Source organism: Marmota monax, unplaced genomic scaffold (assembly GCF_021218885.2).
Source record: "Marmota monax isolate L192 unplaced genomic scaffold, Marmota_monax_Labrador192_F-V1.1 WCK01_AAM20220418_F8-fsc00264, whole genome shotgun sequence".
In the NCBI taxonomy this organism is placed as follows: Eukaryota; Metazoa; Chordata; class Mammalia; order Rodentia; family Sciuridae; genus Marmota; species Marmota monax.
The window spans coordinates 1,747,061-1,771,430 of record NW_026693143.1 but is presented as its reverse complement, the minus strand read 5'-3'; the positions used below and the strand labels follow the sequence as shown (position 1 = coordinate 1,771,430).

The following is a 24,370-nucleotide window of genomic DNA, read 5'->3' as shown; positions in this document are numbered from 1 at the left end:
AAAGTAAGACCAGTAATTAAGGTGTGATAGCTCTAACTGCCCCTTCTCCTGTCTACAGCTTTCTCATTTTGAACTCCACAGCTATCCCACAGGGAACATTCCTATCAGCAATGGCGAATAAAGCCAGAACAGAGCAAGATAGTTCATTTTGTTTCTTCCTATTGTTCCCTCTTCCTTTCCTCTTATCCCCTTCCTGCATTTTGTAAGAATGTAAAAATGCAGATGAACAAAAGAAAATAAGATTGCTTGCCACCCCATCACCTGGAGAGGTTCTAATCCGTTTTAATATATTTAAATTTGGCCACATGTATTTTTATGCATTAATCAATGAGGGTAACAGACAGATTTTCTAACTAAACAGTTCCACTAGTATCAGTGTTTTATTTGACTGAGAACAGAAACTAAGAAGGAAACTCTGTTGCTTGCTACCAACCCACCAGCAGTTGTCTCTGGTCCCAGAAAGACATGCCCATGAGCAACCTGCCCACTAGCCACAGCAAAGAAGTACTGAACTTAGGTTAAAGTCAGTCTGTACTTGGAGAAACTATTGATAGTCCAATCCTGTTCAGGCTAACTCTTGGTCAAATCAGTTATCCCGTTCAGTTGACTTTGAGTAAATTCCACCTCTTATTTCTGCTTCCTTTGGTTCCTATCATTGAATGAATACCACCACCAGAGGGAAGCAAGGAGATACACAATGTCACATGCATCTGTGGATCAGATATTGGAAAAATTTGGCTAAGGATTACCTATGGATCTAAGTTAAGTAGATGCTTCCAGATACTCTGAAACAACTAAATTGAGGCAGTTTTGACTTCTCAGTTATTAGCTCATCCGTATTCCCAAACCAAATTACATTAATGAAAATTACTTTCTTGGAATTCTTAATTTTGTCTGGCTAAGCCTTCTTTTGTGTACTACAACTTCTTTATATACCTGTTTTTTTTAAATAAAAAAAATGAACTGACAAGATGAGGCATCAAGTTTTTATAATTACTAAGCTTCTTTTTAATTAAATAGTATATTCACTTCACCTGAAAACTTAAATTACCATATTGATATTAATTTTGACACCATAATTTAGGTAAAAGTCATTCATGTTAGAACTCCGAATATTAGCTTTTGGGTCATGGTAGGAAAGAACAGATATGATGAAAACCATTTGCATCCCCATGGCTGATGTTTAGAGATGCAACTTGGCTGGCTATCCCTGATGTCATTAATCTCACTTAATCTCTGTTTTTTAAGGGAATCCAGCTAATTTTACACCTTTTGAACTGCTTACACAGTCATGCAAAATGGATAACTTCCAATTCACTCAAATTTCTGGGAAATGGATCCTTAAATAATTGAATAAGTGGCTAAGTTTGTAATGATTAAATTACATTTGATGGTGCTTCTATCTAATAATAAATATGTGCTCCTGGAATTGGAAATGCAGGAAGAAGCTGGTCCCTTATAAGGATCTTGATGAAATATCTTTGTATAGAATCCCATACATGATGGGAGGATTGGGAGATGTGTATGTTAAGGGTATGCAAAAGGTTAGCTCCCAGTTGGGCATTCTCTGCAATGCGTTAAGACTCCGCAAGAGCAAGTCTGCATCTGACTCAGTAAATATTTGATGAATGAATTTATAAGTACCATAAATGCTCTCCCCCTCATTCCAGCCCACCTCCATTTCTGCAAACACAAATATAGAGGATAGATACACAATGATGCATAGCAAGGTTATAGGGGAAAGGGGGAATGTAGCTTCCAGCTAGTGAGCATTGGCACAGCATGCCTGTGGTTACAGCCAGCAATTGTTCTGCTTAGTGCATATTTTAGTAGCAATGGTTGTTAAATACTTTAAACAACACTTCTGTATGTCTCATTATTTATCCTCATTTATCAGGTCTAAGCACCTTCTATCCTAAGACATCCTCAAAATCAGAAAAAAAAAAATCCCTAAAGGTGATTAAGAGAAATCCAATTGGGCAAGAGGAGGAACTATGATCCTTGTATTCCAAGACCATGTTTTAGAGATTTCTATGCAGAGTATTAAAGGCAATTGGGACACAGGGTGGTAATTTAGAACATGCACTAGGTTAGAACATATGATAGAGATTCTAACCAGAGCTCTTTCATCAACTTCTAACAGATTGGAGGGAAATTGTTTTGGTAGGTTTCATTAGTTCATTTCAGGTAGAAATGCTTACAGATTTAAAGCAATGAGACCAGCAACTTTTCAAACTGTCATTTGTACTGTTTTGACCAAGGTTAGTCTAGCACTTTGAGTGTTCTCTCTACTCCTTCTACACCTTAATAGCTGAAAATAAGTATCCATGCCAGATTATTCCCATCAGAAATAATGTAGGGGAAAAATATAGATTATTGTCTTTGACCTCTTATGCTGTCATAATAAAAATGCCATCTTATGCTTTTGAGATTCTCTTATGACAATGAGAATTACTTATATTGAATTAATGAACAGAGTATAGTAGAAATCAAGACTGGAGACCCAGGCTGGTTATGGAAAACTTATACCCCAAAAGTGTTTATTAAATAAGTATAATATAAAAGGCCTCAGGCTTGTTGTGGGCAGCCATGAACCAGTTTACGACCTCAAAGAGCAGGTGGAAATTGTAAAGCAACTTCAAGGCATGAGAAGGACATTGGACTAGGAATCAAAACATATATTTGCCCACACAGTGACTACACAAGTGGAAACTAAACTATCTCCTTTAGTTTTTATTTGTTCATCAATAATTTGAGTGTAGAAAGAGAATCCACATGTTGATAAGGCAAAATCAACACATATATAACTGTCAAGCATGGTACTGAAAACATAATAATTAGTAAGTGCCAGTTAAATGGTATGTGTGTGTGTAAAACACAAGGTAGAAAGTGGTTAAGTCTGTAATAATTATATGTGCTACTAAGTTATCATGACTGATAGAAATCACATAGCCAAGTCATTGATGTAATTCAAGGAAAAAGTCTTATTTCTCTCAATATGACATCAATTTTATCCTCTTGCACCAATCATCTGAATCTTTTATCTTAGGTCGTGTGCTGTGCTGTTTATCAATAACAGCTCCTCATTTCCACTTAGGCTTGAAGCCTGGATTTAGATGAGCATTTTAAACTCATGATGAAGAGCAGAAAAGTATTCTGTTTTGCTTAATGTGGCAACATAAATTGAGTTAGACCACATTATGCCTTGGCACATTAATTCCTGTGGTAATGTAGAATGATTTTCAAATACGTTAGGTAATCAGTTGACTGAGCAGAAGAAATTGCTAAGACAACAAAATCAGCCCACCCTGTGATTTCACAAAATGCATTTACCTGCTCAGACCATATCTATAGACACATAGTAAAGACAGTTGACAGATTTTAAATTTGAAATAGATTCTATGCTGTGAATGACAAAAGTCCACAGCTGTTTTTAGACTAGTAGTGCTTCCCTCTGCTTGGTTCCTGCTCTTTGCTCACACACCTTATTCTAGTCCTTGTTTTCATAACCAGAATGTTGATGGACAGCCCCTTAACAAATAATGCTCCAAAGGAGCAATTGCCTCTTAGATGCTTATTAATGTTGTTGGACTTTGAACCAAGGATGGGGCTATGTAAGACCTCAGACATTCTTCTTTTACCGCATGGAAAAGAAAGAAATACTTTTTAAGTTAAAAGGAGATCATTATCATTATTTGCAGTCTTTATTGACTGGGGTGGTTTAGAAATTGCATTGAGCTAAGAGTATTTTCCTAAGTGTATGTATACATGTGTTATTAGCTGTTACCACACAAATAAACAAACAAAAAATAGTGTTTCGTGTTCAATCAAGCTTGGGGAATGAAAAGTCAAATAAATGTTTTAGTATAGGAAAAATAATGTCTTTATTTAAACTACTAACATCTAGGATAAATCTCTAAAAGGAGTGTAGGCAAAACTTAATTTCCTAAACTTATTTGGGCGTGGAAACCTTATTTTATACTGTTCCTCATGGAATTACTATGAAACATGTTTTTGGAAATACCAACCAATGGGAATAGACATTATTTTCAGACGTTGATGTTTCATACTCCCCATAAAAAGTAAATAAGTAAAAATCATGTAACTTTGCTTTTCAAGGAAATTTACTACCCTTAATGATGATTACTCGATTCAATAATTATCAAAGAATTAGTGATTTAGATTCTCCTTATTCACCATAAAAATGGTTCCCCCAGATCAGCCCATCTTTGCAACCCAGAGAGAGTTTTCTAGAGAGGGGATTATTCACAAGTGTCCTTTTGTGAATGCAGGGCAATGCTGAATCTGTTGTCCCACCAGCAACTGCACCTCTGAAGATGGTCTACTCATCTTTATGTTTAAACTTAGGTTCCACATTTGGGATTTTAGTCTCCACATTGATCTGGCTTATATAAAAGCTCCACAAAAGCTTTTCTTAGGTCAAAGAATGGTTCAAAACTATCTTCAGAACACCGACCTTTACTAGTTAGACTATTGAGACAGATCCAGAGGGATCAATAGGGTTCATATACAGTCATGTGCTCTTTTGTTCAAGGATGGCACAGCCATGTAATAGTCATTCAACAGATGGGAAACTGGCATAGAAGTGAAGCTCTTTTCCCAAAACTAAAACAATAATTAAAGCAGGAGCAGAAATTGGAATTTCTGGGCTCCACAGTTAGGGCTCTTTAGGAAAAGTCCAAGGCTGGCTATCTTTCCAGATTCTGATTGACATGTCTTGGATTCTGTCCCTAACTTATCCCTTAAAACAACCAACCGGCATTTATTGAGCATTTACTACATTCCAGACTGTCTTCTTTAGTCTGGGCTTAGGAAAGTGATCAAAGCCCTTGCTGTGGTTAAGGTAATTCATCAAGAAGTGAGTAAGCAAATGATCCCGAGTCAAAGTAAAACCTTGTTCTGGTTTTATGAGACATCTTCCAGGTATACCAGATGACTGGTCATGGGTCATCTATCTTGTTTGTTTTCATTTCAGGTTCAGAATTTCCAAGCTACATTTTTCTCTGTACTAACTGCTATTTGCTTGATGCTGTCCATCCTACTTGGGTTCTAGTTTAAACTCTCTAAGCTGCCAATCAAAACAATTCTCCTCAAGGTCAATGTATATAACGAGTATCACCCTGAATCCTGCCTAATTGAAATCCAACATTCACCTTTCTCTAGATTCTACCTGCAACCCATCCACTTTTTCATTCTTATCTTGTAATCAATCACCTCTTTAGTTAAGCCATCAGTCTCCAGCATTCATCCTGCATTTTTCATGGCTGTCACTCTCTTTAAGCCTTTCCTCATTCCTTTCACTCCTTCTTTCCCTTATATATCTTATCTCCATTCTAGTGCTACTTTTCATTGCCTTTTTTCTCTGAAATTGATAAAGCCATCTCTTTCTTCACAGATATACCTTTATTTTCTTTGTCCCTTTATCAGGAATCCTCAATGAAGCACATCTTTCAGAGGCATATCTACAAGGCACTATTTAATCAGGACAATTGTAGGGCAAGCTCAATGCTTGTTACAGTTGAAAATGATGCAAGAATCTTTAGAATGATAGACCTCGTCAATTAATAATCAGAAAGAAAGGATCTCGTGTCTTGCTTAACCCCCCCCACCCCAATCATTTCCAAATGTTCATCCTCAGATCTATTTTCATACTGTCTTTATTCACCTTGGTTGGTCCTGGTACAATTGTAAAACTAGTATATTGGGCTTTGAAACCATGGGGCTCCCCTTTTCTGCAGCAAGATGGCTGTGCAGTTCCATTCACCTTTTTAAAAGTGAGGAGTGTTCAATGGCCTCCAGTGCTCTTCATTTTAATGATATTGTTGAGTCAAACAGAGCAACTTGTACATTACAAAATATTGATTGATATCAAACAGATGGTATGGATAGTAGAAGCCAATTAGCTGACTAATGACCCCATATTCACATTCATTGAGAAGCTATCTCCCCACCAAGCTTAGGTCCCACATATGAACTTAATGAGAGGGACTTTCATTTCAAGAAGAAACCTGAATTTAAGCAATATTTTTAAAATTAATGTGTAATGATCTAATCAAGATAGTCAACATTTCCATCTCCCTATATACTTTAAAATTTTTTTGATTAATACATAATATTTGTACAGGGTGATATTATAATGCATGCATACACTTTTCTTTGTTTATCAGTGATTAACATTTCCACCTGACACCAATAAGGTCCTACACATCCTGCTTCTCTTCAAGGCTAAATCGTGGGACTGTGATAAGTAGGAATTCCAAAAGCAACCTTATTAAGAAAGGTTTCTCATGTCCTTATATACGCATACATTTCAAAATCCTGCCTTTCACTCCAGGAAATAAGTCTTACCCAGAACATTCCTGTTGCATTATTCTCAATTAAGGGAGAGGACACAGATCAAAAGCTCCTCCTACTACTACTTCTTTCTCCTAAGTTATTTGTCCTTTTGTCAAGTTAGAGACCTAGGAGACAACTTTAATTTCTTTCTCTTTATTTCTCTCCATTATCATATTGGTGCATGTTACTATAGGAGGACCATATATTATATTCCTAGCCAAAAGTTTTGTGCATTTGCCTAAAATGCATAAGGAATTATTGACAGAGGATAAGATCATATTCGTTTTATTAGAGAAATTGAGTTGGAGAGATCAAGATGTGGAGCACTGAAACTAGTCTGGAGGCTATAGCCAGAGGGGAAAGAGGGGTGGACATATATTTGAAAGATACCTAAATGCAAATAGTCAGAATACTGGAGACAATATACTGGGGATGAAGAAGGGGTGGAATCAGGATGATCCCTAGTTTCTCATCCAGACAATTCATGGATAATTGTGCAATGCAAGAAAATTAACATGTTCAAATGTGCTAGTGTGGCTAGTGTGGTGGTGTGGAGAGGACACAGTTGTGAGAACTCAGAGCTCTATGATTCATTTAATTTATTAGCTCACAAACCATCATCATTATCAGTAACAGTAAAAACTATTTTATAAAAAAAATATTTTATTTCAGCTGTAACAAGCATCAGATAAGGTTGTTATAATGTGTATATATAAAGATGAATATGCATGTATACAACGTGCCAAAATGGTGGGTTTTAATAATAAATAAATAATAAATTTCCTGTGCACTCAAAAGTCTACTTATCCAGCCTTATATCCACTTTCTGAGAGACTCTCTGCTCTAGCTAAATTAAACTATCACATTTATTATTCTTTGGATATAATGAATTTTCCTATCTCTGTATCTTATTTGCTTTCTCTGCCTAGTAGGTTTTTGCTTTTCAAAAGCCTATTTAATTTTCAAATTCTATCTTAAAATGTAAACCCTGCCCTGGTCTTCCCAATCAAGAATTTATCTGGCTCTCTTATAAGTCCCTTTATTTTCATAATTTTAATGAGCTTTGTATCAAGGCAGCATTTTGGTTATTTTACCACATTCCATGTCATTTATACCTACTCCCTGCCCTGCCCCAGATGTTCAGATTCTTATAACAGTGCCATAGCTCATCCAGCTCACCCACATTTGTATGCTTGTAGTGCTTCAGCACTCAATGCATGTATGTGTGTGCTTTTAATCTACTGAATGGACTTGAATTAAATCAGAAACAATGAATAATGATAAGGATATAAGATGACATTTCAAAATTAGACTTTACATTCTCCATTTATTATTGTGCTAGTATGCAAATCGAATAGAATTTACTCTTTCAGAAGCAAGTACATCAGGCCCACATTGTCAACACCAAGAGTGGGTAAAATCTATCGTACAATGAATATAGTGTAAGAGGCAATCATACCACTTAAGAGAAATCATAATCACTCTCTCCTGGTTGAAATCCAGTTTTCACACAAATCTCACTGATGAAAAGCAGTACATATTTAAATTTTTACCCCTTTATTGTCTTTCCTTGTGTACCATTATCTGCTGAGCTCTGAGAAACTGATATTTGTGACACAGTAGCCTTTTCTGACTGTGATGCTCTTGAGCGGGAATGGAGAGCAATTGGTGACATAGTCCAACTTTGTTAGGTGGAAGAAATGCATTCTTACTAGCAACTTGAAGCTTGAAGAAGTATTTATGGGAAAAAAAATAATCAAGGCTCTAAATAAAACTACTTTTAGAGTTGACTTTATGTTATCTACAGGGCATAACCATGAATCCTTCACAAACCACAGATTCTATTTGCTTATGTCCAGTGAGGTGACTTCTTTGTGGATGCTTGCATAGCAATGTTCAGCAGTTCTATTGATGGCACGCACTGTCAAAATCAACCTGAATTGCTCTGATTTCTTAGAATTCCTTTATTTCAGTCCCAATATGCAAAACTTGCTCCAGAACTTTTTAATAGCACCTCAAGTCCAATGATCTGTTTGACAGGAGAGACAATGGGACATGCAGTTGCAACTGTGTCAGAAGAATATTGTTCCTACTTGTGTATATTTTATTTAGGGTGTCTTGGGATATCGATCCTCTTCGAGTCAAGAAGCCAGAAAGGGAAAATATAAGTTGTTATGGAGGCTATATTAATTTAAACCTTTGTCACTTTTATACTTTTATAGGACAAGGAGCGATCTTCAAAAACCAAAAATGAAGTTGCCAATGACATGCCGGTGCCTGGCACTGTTCGTTCTTCTGAATGTAAGTAAAACAGAATTATTCTAAGACATCAAGAATGCCAAATAGGGAAGAATGTTTGTGTGTGATCGAATTGGCAATGTGCAAGGATAGGCATTCTTCTAAACTATCATTTAAAAATATTTCATTAACCAATCTTCTTCCCGAACTTTCACTAATTTAGATTAGTGCCATTGTTTTCCCAGAAATTTGAGTTTTGTCTACTTACAAAATTTCATGTTCATTTGAAACACCTCTGTATTATCTTGGAAATAAGCATGAAGGTTGATAACGTTCTCATATAAAATGTTTTTCCTGTTTGACATGTGTATTTGAGTCATAGTTTCATGGCTGTTCAGTACTTTTAAAACATCTGATCTCTGTCAGTCTGGTTATTCACTTCAAATATATATCTCATCAAAAACTAAGAATCTTCAAGTCTTTACATACCACTGTCAATCCATAACTTTCTCTAGCCTTTTAAAACATGTTTAATTTGTGTCATTTTATATTGTTTTTTCCTTAAAAAAATGCAGCTAATTAGAAGTATAATTGTTTTAGAAAATTGATTCATGTCAACATTGTTAACCCACAATCACACCAGTTTCAATAGCACATGAGAAAGAGAAGGGTGAATTCCATGTAAATCAATCTGGAGTTGTCTCAATCCTTACTCTTTCCACCACATCAGAATAACATGTGTCAATGAACTAGAGCTGGCAATAGAGATCACTTAGGATCTCATACTATGATACTGACGCAAGCTAAACTTGTCCAGGGTTCCAGGATTTCCCTTATTCATCAGTGCGAGATTGCAGGCTTACAAGTCCACCTAAACTGCTTCTCTTTACACTATTTAAGAAAAAAATATTACTAGTGTTCCATAAATGTTAATTTAATTTGTAAGAGAATTTTTATTTTGTAACATTATACTTCAAATGAATGGTTTACAGGGATGATTGTTAATGCAACCCTTTTATGCCTTTTTGGATAATGGGCATAGTTTATTATATCAGACTGTCCAATTATTTTAACCTATTAAATATTTCTTTAGATAAATTACAGTATAATTTTCTTAAAGTAATCCAGTTTCTAGAAGTGTACATTACTTCATGCAATTGGAAATCTAAGAAAAATACAAAAGAATATTGTAAACTAATAGAATAGTTTATTTTGTTGATAAATGTCCAAGCCCTGTGTGCTATTGTATAGATGCAGAATAATGGTATATATTATTCATAAATTTATGGTTATTTTTAATATATCAAATGAAATCCTATGTCATAGCATATATGTGAATATTTCTAAATAATTTGTACCATAAAGTGTATAATTATATTGGACATGGTAGAAGAAAAACTAAAGAAATCACTAAATATTAAACAAAATACATTAAACTATAGATTATTTGAGTGTATTTAAAAACTAAAACACTGGGCTGGGGTTGTAGCTCAGCTGTAGAGCACTAGCCTAGAACATGGGAGGCCCTGGGTTTGATCCTCAGCACCACATAAAAATAAATAAAATAAAGGTATTGTGTTTAATTACAACTAAAAAATAAATATTTTTCTAAAAAAACTAAAACATAATTTTTACTTATCTTACAACTTAAATAATGAAAAAATTGCATATATTTATATGAGTTATAGATAGAAATATTTTATGGTTTGGAGGCATTTCTTGACCAGCAACATAAGTGAGCACAGTACTTTGTGCTCTCTTTGCTGTATTTGGATTATATATGTCATCTGTCATTTGTTTAATAAAACAAAATTCTACAAGACTCTAATTTTAAAAAACAACTAAGTGAATATCAGGAAGATCAGTAGAATAGAAGGAAAGGAGCATGGTATTTAAAGGCAGGGAGGAGAAGGGGAAGTACTGGGGACTGAATCAGAACAAATTATATTCTGTGCTTTTATAATTATACCAAAATTAATTCTGTTGTCATGTTTAACTAAAAAGAATCAATAAAAAATAAGTTCATAAACTGCACCTCAAAAAATAGCATACAGATAAAATATTTTTGTTCCAAAGATTCATTTTGTTCCACATTGGTAACTTAAAAATGGCAGTGGTCTTAATCCACCTAGTAACTTTTTACATAATACACTGTTGTGAAAAACCACTGCCAGTATATTTATTAAATTCTACCAACTGTTTTCCACGTGGTCTTTTAAAGTATCGTTCTGGGCCATCACCTTCCCTTTTGTGATGTCTTCCCCATTAACCAAATCCATGCACTTTCTCTTCCTTCTCTGAGGTAATGTAACAGGGTTTGTATAGGAGTTGATAGATTGTGAGCACTCAAAAAAATGTTATCAATGTGGATGGATAACAACAATGATGAGGACATAGAAAAACTAGGTGGGAGCATTTAGTTCTTGTTATTTGTTTACTTAGCTGCATTTCCCTAGAAAGTACATAGGACACCAACTAGGCATCTGATCCTACCTGGAAGAACCAGGTACAACATTGTATATTTTACAACACTGTATTTCCTCCTTTGTTATTTTGAAAAGTTCAACTGAAAACTCCAAATAATTATAACACGTACCTTACAAATATTTAGGATGATGACATAGATCTACTGTTGTTTACATCAATTTGTGGATCCTTGATTCAAGTTCTTTTTATTACTAAATATTATTTGCATTGTATAAATGTATGAGGTCACATGATAATTCAATACATGTTTACAGTACTTAATGGTCAAATCAGCATACTTAACATTTCCATCTCCTTAAACATTAAAAAATTTATTACCACATGTGCTTTTTAGAGCAGTTCTGCCCATGTCAATCAATAGGAAACTTTCCCTTCAGCACTATAGCTTGGGCTTGAGCCATTGCAGAGATGGCACATTTTTCAAAGTTCCAGACTAAATAGCACTATAACTATTCTGTCTATGTACTCCTAGAAACTACCTTTAACCCCAAACAGACTGATGTCTGATATATAAGTAAGAATTGCCTCCACGTGTGGCCATTTCAAAGCAGATTACTTTCCCCTCTGTGATTAGTGTGAATGAAACCTAGAATGTAAGCTCCATGAGGGCAGGGACCTTGTCAGTCTTGTTCACTGTTAAATTTCCAGAACCCAGAATGGGGTCTGGAGTGTGGGAGGCACTTCAAGTATTTATTCACCAAAAGAACCAATGAGGGTCAGCTGCTGATTGCTGGTGGCAGCTTGGCTGTTGGATGTGTGGCGTCATTTACTTGAACCTTTAGAAGTGACATCAAATATCCAGCAGCTAAACTGCCACGGGGGACAACAGTTAAGAGGGAGATTGTTAGTTTGTTTAAGAATCATGTGAGATTGTTTACAGGCAAAATTTGAACATTAGTCTGTTCTCAAACAAGCAATTTCTTAAGGTAGCATTTCTATCTTCATTTAGGCATAGAATCATATATTTATTTAAATCTCTCAAACACATAACATACATAACAGTTGTGATAAGTAGAATATTTTTTTAGCTTTCACATTACGTGATCATTCTAATTACAACTGGTATTATTTTGACTCTTTACTGCTAAAAATAATACTACCTCACTAACAATTTTTATTTGTATGAAGTTATCAGAAAAAACTTAATATTTTTAAAGAATTTTATAAAATTTGTTACTTTATGGATATATATACACATATATGTTGTAATTGAAAAGATAATGCTGGAAAGAAAATCAACTTTTTATAATCACATACATAATTGTGCATCTATATCTTTTTATCTATTCATCATCTATCCATCCATATATTTATCCATCCATCATCTATTCATCCATCTACCTATCCATCCATATATTTATTTATCTTTATATACATTCATCTATCTACCATCCATCTAGCCATCTATCAATTCATCTATCTACCCATCCATCTATCCATTCATCTACCTATCCATTCATATATTTATCTATCAATCTATCAATTCATTTATCTATCCACCATCATCTACATATCCATCTACCCATCCATATATCCATCTATTCATCATCTACCTATTCATCTACCCATCCATCTATCCATCTATTCATCATCTACCTATCTATCCATTTATCTATCCATCTAACTCTCTAGCTATCCACTTATTTATATATCCCTTCATCTAACCATCCATCTATTCATCTGTTCATCCATATATCCATCCACTTATATATCTATCCATCTGTCTCTTTATTTATCTATTCATCTATCTATCCATAAATAGAATGCCACAATTTTTATGTTATTTTTAGGAACTCATAAAGACATTCAGCTACCATTGGGAACATTCCATCTTCATGGCTCAAACATGGACCAGCCCAGAAGCAGACTGAGATTGCTATGGCTCATCTAACAACAAAGATTCTGATTTTCATTCCTTCAGTGTTGAAACAATCTCTACTGAACCAGGCTCCAAACCAAGTTCACTGGAGTTTGTTTCAATATTGCAAGAATGATAAGATTGAAACTACTGTCATCGACATGATCTACACCTACTCTTATTCAGATGTTCATATGGCCATTGTTACTGATGTTAAAATGAATTAAATCAAATAAAGATGTAATTGAAAATATAAGTATTGAGTGTTTCACTTAATATCTTTGTACAGACAATTTCCCATGGCTTCAGTGAATTTGCAGCTAGTACTGGAACATATTTTAATTGGTTGTCAGCCATTTAAAGACAGAATTCAGAATGTTACTTCTGGAAAGAAAGCCAACCTTAAGGAAAATAGTTCCTAATGTCTAAAATATATAATATATAGGACAAGATATATATGTATGTATGTTTATATATGTTTATGTACGTACATATACACATATATATTTGATGATCCATATTCTAATTTTATTTGAAAAAGCTGAGAAGTTAGTCCAGAACTTAATAATATATCAAATGAGAATTTTCATATTAACTGAAGAATTTAAGAATTGAGGCACAAAAGAAGTATCTAAAATAAATGCACATGCCATTAATATCTCTATTGTAAGGACACCCTGATGCTTCCTTTCTTTGATGGTTCCATCATATTTAGTTGAATTTTTAAAACACATACACACAACACTCAGAAATGTAAGATAATTAAATACAAAAAGAACTCATAACATGGAATATTTTCAGTGTACTCTTTTTTAAAGTTTCACAAATCATATTCTAATTCATAATGGAATATTTCAAAGTTTTATGACTGGTGATTATTTTATATTCACAATTTCTGTTACGATATTTTGTAGTGCTGGTCTTTGTTTGCTAAATTGTAAGCTCCATGAGAGCAGGATCCACATTTGTTTTATTCAGCACTGTATCTTCAATGTTTGACTTACCAAGTTCAGTGGGTGTTTTCTGACAAGTTAACCTGAAAGCCAGTGAGAAAAGTCATAGGTCAACAGAATTAGGTTCGACTACATGAGTAAAGGGTTTGCACATATGTAAAAATGTTGTGGGTTCATTAATTTCTCTTCTGTCATAAATTCAAGAGACATTAAAAATAGAAGTAGCCTATTTAAAGAGTAGTGTCAACTTAATTCACAGTGAATGTCCACTTAGCAGCTATAACAGTAATAAGTGTTCATCCTCTTCTCTTTGCAAGCAACTTCTGAGTACCAGAGGGCATCTACAAACCAGTTCCAAAATAGGATTTACCTTCTTCCCTCCCTCCCTCTACCAAGGTTTTCCTTTTCGGATCCCTTCCTTTCTCAGGAACTACCATTTGTTCATTTACATAGTAGGCTAAACATTCAGGCTCTTTGACTGTGGCCACTTTCCATCACTTAGACTCACACATCTTTATTATTTCGGGAGATGCTGAGAGTTGTATTCTCCATCTATCAATGGACTCAGTCCAGGCCTTTAGCTTCCCAGTTCCCCTCCCAGTTCTAATCTGTGGACAGTGATGCCTGCCATGTGGATTACACTAAAATTCTCCTTTTACAGCCTTCACTGATCAAAAACCTACAAAATATATTTTATTTTACATCATGTTTTTGATAATATTATCTAAAAAGTATTAAGCTTTTCAAGTACCAGGTTAATCTCCATCACCATCATCTCCATCAAATACAAATATTTTGTATTTGTTTTCTTGTTTATTCTCACCATACCCATAGAAGTTAAATATTACTACAAATGCAACTTAGACCTGGAGAGGTTGCTAATCTGCTCAAAATGACAGTACAAGATAGTTCTTTCTTTCTTTTTTTTTTTTTTTTTTTTTGGTACCATCAGACTCCTTAATCCCATTTCTTACTTAAAGTTAAATGAGTTCCCCTTCAGGGAGTGTGGCTCTATTCCAGTGTTTCACATGTGCTGTTTCCTGCCTCTGGATTCTTGCACATTCCCTTCCCTTCATATTTAAGCCCTTCTATTTTTTTCTCTGCCTAAACAGACACTACATATCTCAAGGTCAAGTTCAGATTCTGCCATGTATCTGTGACCACCCCTAATTTGCCCCATAGTCTCTCCCTGTTCAGAATTTCAATTGTATTTTGTACCACACAGCTTAGCATGTAGTGATGAGCTCACACAGAAGATACAGGATGACACCCACTGGAAAAGAGTGAGGCTTCACAAGAGTAACCTGGGTGCACAGGTCAACTTAATGGCAACAGGTTTCATTTTAGAGACTAGGGAATACAGGAGAGAACAGTAGACTATTTTTGCCATTAATACACATGGGAAAACTTCAACCTAGGAATAATTTAGACAGAATAAGGTCAAATAAACATGTGCTATATTGTATGTGATAGAAAGCAATATTCTGAACTTCAGGAAAAGGAAAGTCAGTATAGACTAAAGTTTCTAGGTTTTCTAAAAACAAAACAAAATATAGATATGCAGGGTGTAAATATTTTTTTAAAAAAATCAGATTCAAGCACCACGAAGAATATCAGTCATTGTCACAAAAGAAATTGAACTTCATATAAACACAAGTTGGGGTGATATGACACACTATGATCTTTTCATACAAACACATCAACTTTGATAACCAGAGAGCTGTGATGGTGATGGAGATTAACCAGAACTGAACAAAAACTCATGTCAACCTGTATTGAAAATGCAAGTATGCAAATATAAATATTTAAAAATTAAATTGATTTTCATCAAAAAAAATTGAATAGTCCTGTGTAGGTCATGTGCTAATGAAACCAATTTAAAGAGATTAAAGTCAGTTATCAAAGGGATAACTTTGTTCTATGGAATACATGGCAGATTTCTGGCAGCATTCACAACCTAAGCACAACCAAAAATTCATCTGAAAAAAATGTCCAATAAATGAAGCATCTTATTTTACTGTCTAGTTTTAAATAACATGATCCATGATTCTTAAGAATTCCAAAGAAAGCAAAGTTGATTTATTTTGGGCAATTTTCTGAAATCATGTTATGTACTTTGTTTACTTCTAAACTTTACCATGATAAGAGAATTAAAACAATCCTAGATGCTAGAGAGATGTGTGCGTGTGTGTGGGTGCTGTCCATTTTCAACAATGAATAGATACTGGTACAAATATAGAATTTGTAGTTAGAATTTGTGTAGGAAATGTAAATACACTTTTTAGTTATAAAGCAAAAATATTCTACCTGGAGGAGATCAGGAATAAGTGTTGCTTTTGGAAGGAATAGTAAGGTGTTTTCAGACTCTTTGGTTATCTCATTTGTGTGTCCACGCATCTCTTCTCTCTACAAGTAACTGATTTTTCTTTTAATACAGCACCCAACTCCAATTCTTCCTGCCTATTCCAATCTCACTGATCCGACAACTATGACTGAGCCATACCTGTATATCATAGGCCGCCAGAGGATGATGGATGCCCAGTACAAATGCTATGACCGCATGCAGAATATGCCACCATACGAAGGAGAAGGTAAAGAGAAGATATATGTGAACATATGTTTGAAATATCATTAAAGACTTGTTTCTTTCCATGGGTGGAGATGTGGTAGATAATTTAAATTTAATACACCAGGAGTTTCCACACTGTGGTATCTTTATATGTTTCACGTGAGATATGCCTATCGCTTCTCAACTTCATCTGGCTTCTTTTTGGTTAGCATCTGCCTGCAGGATGAAATCACTACATTAACTCTGGATTCACTCCTGGCAAGCAGGACAATACAGGATTAAGTAAGGGGGGGGGGGAGGAGGGAAATGACAAGAACAGGAAGTGGAAGGAAGGTGGTGGGCAGAGAATTTGCCTGAGGTGGAGCCTGTCAAACACTCTACTTGGGCTGGGGTTGTAGCTCAGTGGTGGAGCACTTGCCTCACATGCAAGTGCAAGGCCCTGGGTTTGATCCTCAGCACCACATAAAAATAAATAAAATATTGTGTCCAACTACAACTAAAACAATATTTTTTAAAAGGAACTCTCTTATTTGGCTTAATTAGGCATAGGGTTTTTTCCCTGTCAATTGGTTGGCAATCCATGCTCTTTCTTCTCCCTTTCTACCCCAAGTTCCCAGGAGAATTAGAAAAACCACATCTTCTCAGCAAACATGGTTTCTCTATCACCTTCTCTAGAATGTTCTATGTGACTGCTGAAACATTTTCAGGACTCAGCATATTCAATTTGCTGTAGAAGACCCAGAAGAAAATAAAAGAGAGGTTGTTCAAGCATTAGAACACCCATTTAAATTCTTTCCCATGCCTCCTAAAACATTTGAAAAAATCCAACAAGACCTTGTACAACCTTATGCATTCTAAGACAACCCTACTTGTCAAGGGGGGAAATGGTTAAATATACTCTACTGCTACACATGGTTTCTTTCCAAATGGTTAAAGTTCATGGTTCCTATTTTTAGCATTTCCTTTAAACAGAAAAATAAAATCCAAGTCAATTAAAGACAAGTATATGTTATTTTGTCTGTGGTAGTTTCAGTGTTTATCAAGAATTGAAAGGGCATTAGATGCAACTCTATCCAAAGGCAAAATCATTTCTTTGAAAGAAATGAGACAAAACACACATACAAACACACACACACACACACCCCAAAACCCTGTTATTTTCAGAGACCAACTGACTGCAATCTGTTTCACTTTAGTCTTAGTCACCTTGGGAGGTTGAATTTTTGTTCTATGATCATTGTATGTTTTTTTTAAAAAATTGTTTTGAGAACTGCCTTCAAAGCCTGAGACTCATTCTTTTGAATACCTTTATAGAGGCACATTTTCCTGTAAGAAACCACTTGGAGCCAATGTAGATGAATACATAAAGTGATCAAACTGAGCATTATTTCAGTTAGTAACAAAGTGTAATTCTAAGATAATAAGACTTTTAAAATGTGATTCACTAACTGGCTGTAAGTGCAAATCCAACAGGAATTTTGAACAATTCCAACACCCTTGGATTAAGAATATCACTACCCAAGGTAACCCTTTGAAGGTTAATAGTAAGATCTTTATGTTCTAAAGCCATATTGATGTTTACAAGCAAAGCTTTACCCAGGTATGAACTTGCAAATACTTTCACAAGAGTTCCTCCTAGTATTTCTAAAAGTTTTTTAAAGGACAGATTCTGAAGGTAAGGTTAAATGCATAATACACGTATTTATTTTAAGGAACAAATAGAGTAAACTCTACAAAAATGTAAATTCCATTAATAATACGTAAAGTGAATATCTTTATTTAGTTGTTGCTGCTGCTGTCACTGTTTTTAACATTTCCATATCCAGTGGATTCCAGAATAAGATATGCTTAATTATCTATGCATAGAAAAATTCTACTAAGGATTTTTAATAACTTTCAATTGTATGTTTCTCTTCTAATTTAAGTCCAGCCCCCCAAATAAGACATTGGGTTGTGAGAACCAGACTACTATGCATAAAATTCAGTATCTCTTGTCAATTCCTAGAATTCAATGTTTATAAATAAATAAATGTACTATTTAAAGAGAAGATTTATTAAATGCAATATGCTGATAAGCTTTACAAAATTTATTCATCGAAATTTATTTCAAATTTTTAAAAATTAATTGGTGTCATGAATTTTTTTCAAGTAATGGTGTCTTACTGAGTTGTTCTTCAAATCCTTATGTTGATAGTGGTAGAAAAACAGCCTACCGCACAAGAATTGCAAGGCCTGCAAACCTAAATCCACTTTCCTGGTTGGATATTTTAGAGAATAACATTTTAGGAGGTGAATAACTTATTAATACATCTCAAAACCATTTGATTTAACAACCAACCTATGTCTTAGATTTATCTCACTTACCATTAGATAAATGGAGAGCAGAGTTAAATGCAGTCTTTGCATTCACTTTTTTTTTTGATAAGTTCAGTTGTGGAAACTCTTACAAAGTAGGACTAGAACCCTGCCTTTCAGCCAGTGAAATAATTTAGACACAGATATTCTAAGCGATTTGAAACTTTATTTTCATGACAGTGACTGATTCATTTGAAATGTGGGTCATCATGACCACAGCAGTGGGATCAGCTACATGTAGGATTGCCCTGAGACCACTCTTCTCTTTTCATCTTAATTTTATTTAATAAATTAATAAATATTAATTTCTTTCTAAATGCCCAGGTCCATACTGCAACCGCACCTGGGATGGCTGGATGTGCTGGGATGACACTCCGGCTGGAATGTTGACCTCCCAGTACTGCCCCAATTACTTTCCGGATTTTGACCCCACAGGTAAAATATATATTTTTGTTATGAAGCTTTTGGAGTTTACATAGATCAAAAATTTTAATCACATATAAAATATATCTATTTAGTCATATTCCAAGTTTTATTACATTTTAAAGAGTTTCCTTAATTAAAATATTATTCAGGCTGTACAAATACTGCAAGTTGTGTTTATTTTTTAAATCATATTGCTGGCTATTAAGGTATATTGGTATTACATTCTGGTTTATAAAATTTTCTCAAAAACTTTATAAAAGTTTTATCTAAATGTGGGTTTTAAAATTTTTTTTTCAATTGTCACATTCAGTAATTTATGCAAAATCTTGATGTAGAGTTTGCATACACTGGGATGGTATGATGTACACAATGGAAATTCTAAATAACCTTGAAAATGTTTAACTAAAAGTCTAATAGCTCTAGACATCAAATTTCTGTTCCAACCTCAGATTATTGAAATATGCTCAATAAGTAAGACTGATAGTGCAATAATTGATTAAACGGAAACCCAACTCTGAACTTGGGACCAACAATGACAACTGACAGATATGTTAAGTAAATGAGTGCCACTGAATTCACTTTAGTTGTAAAAGTTACATATGAATGCTCTTCGTTAAATACCAAAATATTCAATGAGTATAAAAATATCAACATTATTTTCAAAATATCTCCTTTACCTAACCCTCTCTATATAATTAGGCACAACAGTTTAGAAAATCAGTTGAGAACTGTTATTTCTCAGTCTTCATATCAACTCATGCAGATTGAAAATACTTCCAGAACTTTTGAGGCTTCAATCTTGTCACCCTGCATGGTTAGGAATCAAGCTGGGATGATGCTCAAGCAGGGAGAAGGTCTAGGAGGAGAAGATTCCAAGGGAGAAGTTTCCAAGTATATTGCAAAATTGAAGGGCTGAAGTCACATGTTTCTGAATTGTCAGGTATTCATAAGCAGGTTGGAGGTGTGTACCAGAATTAGTGCTCAGGAGCAATACAGAAGAATGTAGAAGAGTATTGATAGCATCACTCCAGAGACTAAGCAGATGGATGGAAGTAGAAACTGGGACTGGGTAGATGATAGTAGGAAGTAAATGATTCTCTGCTTAACTGAGAAGCTGGGAAATTAAAAAAAATAAAAATAAAATAGAAAAAGATCTCCATGCTAAGTATCACCCAGAGATTCTGATTTAATGGGAGTAGATATTGGGAGTAGAAGTACAGCCTGGACATCAGGAGTTTTGAAAAGTTCTGCTGAAATTCAATGTAGAGCCAAGATGGGAAACCAGGGGGACAATTAAAGTCCAGGTAAGAAGGTGGTCAGAGCCAGAGAGGCTCATCCAAGTGCCCAGGTAGCTGTGCCCATGGGAGGCAGAGTATGACCTCAGAAGAGGCTGATATATTTCTAGAAAACAGGGAGGCATCAGAGGGTGGGAGAAGGCAGCCACCCAGCTCCAGGCACTGTGGCTGAAAGGCCAGAAAAATCCTGTCCCAAGAAACTAGAAAGAAATACGTCCTTCTAAAATAAGTCTGGAACAAAGATCCTAGAAGGGGGATGAGAATGTTAGTTATAAAAGAGGCTCAGATGCTAAAACTAGATGGGATCAGCTACAGATGCAATCTGTTAAGTCCCTTTGAAAGGGTGAGACTCTTTTCCTGAAAGCAAAATGTTCACTTTACTGGTTCAGAGGACATTTAAGTGGCTCTAGAATCCCAATTAGAGCAGAGAAATGAGTCCATCCCTGGACAAGGTTTGGAAGACATTATTTGCATCTTCCTTCAAGGGAATATCTAATTTGTTCCTGAAACCACAAAGTTCCACCTAAGCAAGGCAGGGGTAATAGAAGTAGAATTACAGGGAGCTTCTTTTAAAACCAGTGTCGGCCAGCCACTTCTAGGAATTCCTATTTTGATGGAAGAGTTGAGATGTGAAAAAAGAAGGGGCTCTGTCCAGTGCCCTAACTCAAAGCTACATTCCTACAAACTCTAAGTAAATGCTACTTAATGATAATCCTTTGGTTCTTTATTGAGTCTTCCCAATAAATGATGCTTCATTAATCTTGATTTGACAACTACATAAGAGGTAATTTGATTGGCATAAAGCACCATTCTGCAATTGAGGCTACTAGACCAGTTCCAAAGTGGCAGCAGGCTCCTGCCAAAGTGACTATAAATATTGACTAAAAGGCAAGGTTTTGATCAGCAAAATAGAGATTTCCAGGCACAGATCCATCTTTTCAGCCTTGTTTTTAGATGGAACCCTCTCAGTTGGGAGATAAATCCATTTTCACAAGCTACCTAGTAAAAATGTCTATATTCAACAAACAAATTATTTAGGATTTTATTATTGCTCTAAAAGATACATATTAATGATGTACAAAAAATTTAATAAAATGTCAGTCATTTCATTTTGGAAAAAGTGCCTCGTGAAAGACAAATAAATAGTGAAAGAGGAAAGAACAGTATTGAAATTCAGAAAAAGATGACAGTGTATAGGAAGATGCTAATAAAGCAAAATTCAACAGAGGCACTTAAGGCCCTGCACTTGGAGTCAAGCAATCAACAGTGCCAACAAGGTCAACATGTGGTTTAGGACGGGGCTGCTCAACCCTCATTCCTTTAGAATTGGTCTTGAGGTCTATCCATGAGTGGAATGGACTTCTTCAGGAGAATACCCCTCCTTTGAACACAGTAGTTTCCCCTCTGCTTGCTACATAACAAACATTGCTACAGAGCTAATTTCTAACAATGTAGTAAAGGTAAAATATTGCCATTAAAATCACTTTTTAAAAATTCCAAGTACGCCTGGAATGACCCATCAACAATTAGCATTAGCAAAATCATGAATACATTTTTATAACAATGGTGGAGATTTGTAATGTGCTAATTACAAATTCACTAACTAGTACCTAAAGAGGTTTAAAGAAGCAAATAGTAAAGGTGAAAGCTATGAATCCCAATATGCATTGTAAAGTGAAGAGAGACAAATAAAAAAAAATATCTTTTTCAGAGGTGGAAAAATGACCTCTTGCTGTAACTCCCCTTAGTTTGGGATTTCTGTTGGATTTAACCATATGAAATTGTAAACATTTGACCATTTGACCCACAGTTTCATATAGTCAGTCTTATAAAAATATTACAAACAAATGAAGAAAGATATGGTCTCCCTGTTCTCATATATTTCCCATTTATAAGCAGAAATTTGTCTGCTAAAAAATATGAATTAGAGTATGGGGGTAGCACTTTGGAGGCCAGCAGACTTGGATTTAAATCTTGGATCAATCCTGGATTAATGACCTTTTCAAATTCTGTAACCCCTCCCCATCTGCCTCCAGTTAGTACATTGGAAATGGCAACCTCTGCTTCCCAAGGCTCCGCTGAAGATAAAATGAGACAACACATATTAAAATACTTTATATAACCCGTGATCCATATGAACTCTACTGACTGATGATCACATTCAAGTTCTACAGATGATTAGCACTTTGAAATAGCTTGTAAGCTTTAACTTACTATTCTTTTTCCCTTGGGATTTTGAGGTATTAATGTTTTGATTGTTATGTTTCATTAACAGAAAGGGTCACAAAATACTGTGATGAAAATGGGGTTTGGTTCAAACATCCCCACAACAATCGAACCTGGACCAACTATACCCTGTGTAACGCTTTCACTCCTGAGAAGCTGCAGGTGGGTTCTGTTTCAAATTTCAGTACTGGATGAGAATGCCATTATTTATATGTGGAAATGGGTTTATAACTTTAAAATACCTGCTACTCAGAAGCCAAATGATTTTTATGGAAGGAAATCAGTGGTGACCTATAAATTCGGCTTTCTATGAAGTAGCATTAGAGAAAATGACAATTCCTTTCTTAGTGTTTAATCTCAATGGTACCTCCAAGAACATATGGAATCCGGTCATTTGTGACAAAGCAGATAGTATCCATGAAACAGATGATGGGATCCCCTCTGATGCCAGAAACTAGGCACACTCCTGTAATCCCAGAGACTCAGGAAGCTGAGGCAGGAGAATTGCCAGTTCAAGGCCAGCCTCAACAACTTAGGAAGGCCCTAAGCAATTTTAGCAAGACTCCAAACAATCTAATGAGCCCCCTCCCATATATATGTATGACCTGGGGATGTGGTTCAGTGGTTAAATACCCCTGGGTTCAATCTCTTTTACCAAAAATAAATTAATAATAATAATAATAATAATAGTTATACAAAGCCTTCTTAGAAAAATAGCCAGGAAATTAATTTCTGGGAGAAAAGACAGGAGCCAAATATTTTTTTCTCAAAAATATTCCTCAGTCCCTCCCAGTAAGTTCTCTAAAGTTTTTATCAGCTCCAATCAATAAATCAACTATTCCAATTTTATCATTATTACCTGTAAGGATAGGATAAGAAGTGCCATTAGGATAATTGTATCAGCAATAAAAATGTCAATCAATGTAAATGCCTGGTCAAATGGAACAACAGATATAATTCAGGAGAAGTAGGTCAATCTGTATTGAAATTCCTGGAGCCTTGAAAGGTGATAATTATTTGAGGACAGTAATCATACCCATAACTAAATGAAAGTCTCTGCATGCATTGAGAACATTTTAGCAGAATTACTGTTTCAATCTCAGACCCTTTACAAGGCAAGTGACAAGAATCAAAATGCTCAAGATACATAAATGTCACATTTACTCCCAAAATTCATAACACTTCATAGAAATCATCCTTCTTATCTATATTATATTGCATTAATACCAAGGTGAACACACTGCAGAAGGAACTTCAAACAAGAATTCAAGAGATTAAAATACAAATACAAAATTATACACAAATTTTTCCTTATTAAGAAAAACAGCAATTAAAAACAAAATCCCCAGTTCCAATAGATCTAGGTCTGCTTCAATTATAATGGATAAAACTAAGTAATTTCAAAAGCTAGTGTCAAAATTGTGTGTGTGTGTGTGTGTGTGTGTGTGTGTGTAAGAGAGAGAGGGAGGAAGGAAGGGGGGAGAGAGAGAGAGAGGGAGGGAGGGAGGGAGGGGGGAGGGAGAGAGAGAGAGAGAGAGAAACTATGCATTTCATGAAAGAACTCATTAATATTCTTTTGAACCAACATGACACTAGGAGAGAATAA

The 24,370-nt window shown here is 35.0% G+C and overlaps 1 protein-coding gene across 1 annotated transcript in view; it reads left to right on the top strand.

The window, feature by feature from the left end:
• Positions 1-24,370, top strand: part of Calcr (calcitonin receptor) — a 116,582-nt gene that overhangs the window by 60,479 nt on the left and 31,733 nt on the right. Inside the window, exons 3-6 of the mRNA XM_046455214.2 lie at positions 8,580-8,658; positions 16,331-16,484; positions 19,142-19,252; positions 22,814-22,926. Coding sequence (XP_046311170.1) covers positions 8,608-8,658; positions 16,331-16,484; positions 19,142-19,252; positions 22,814-22,926 — 429 coding nt within the window. The 5' untranslated portion in view covers positions 8,580-8,607. The remainder of the gene's footprint in view (positions 1-8,579; positions 8,659-16,330; positions 16,485-19,141; positions 19,253-22,813; positions 22,927-24,370) is intronic.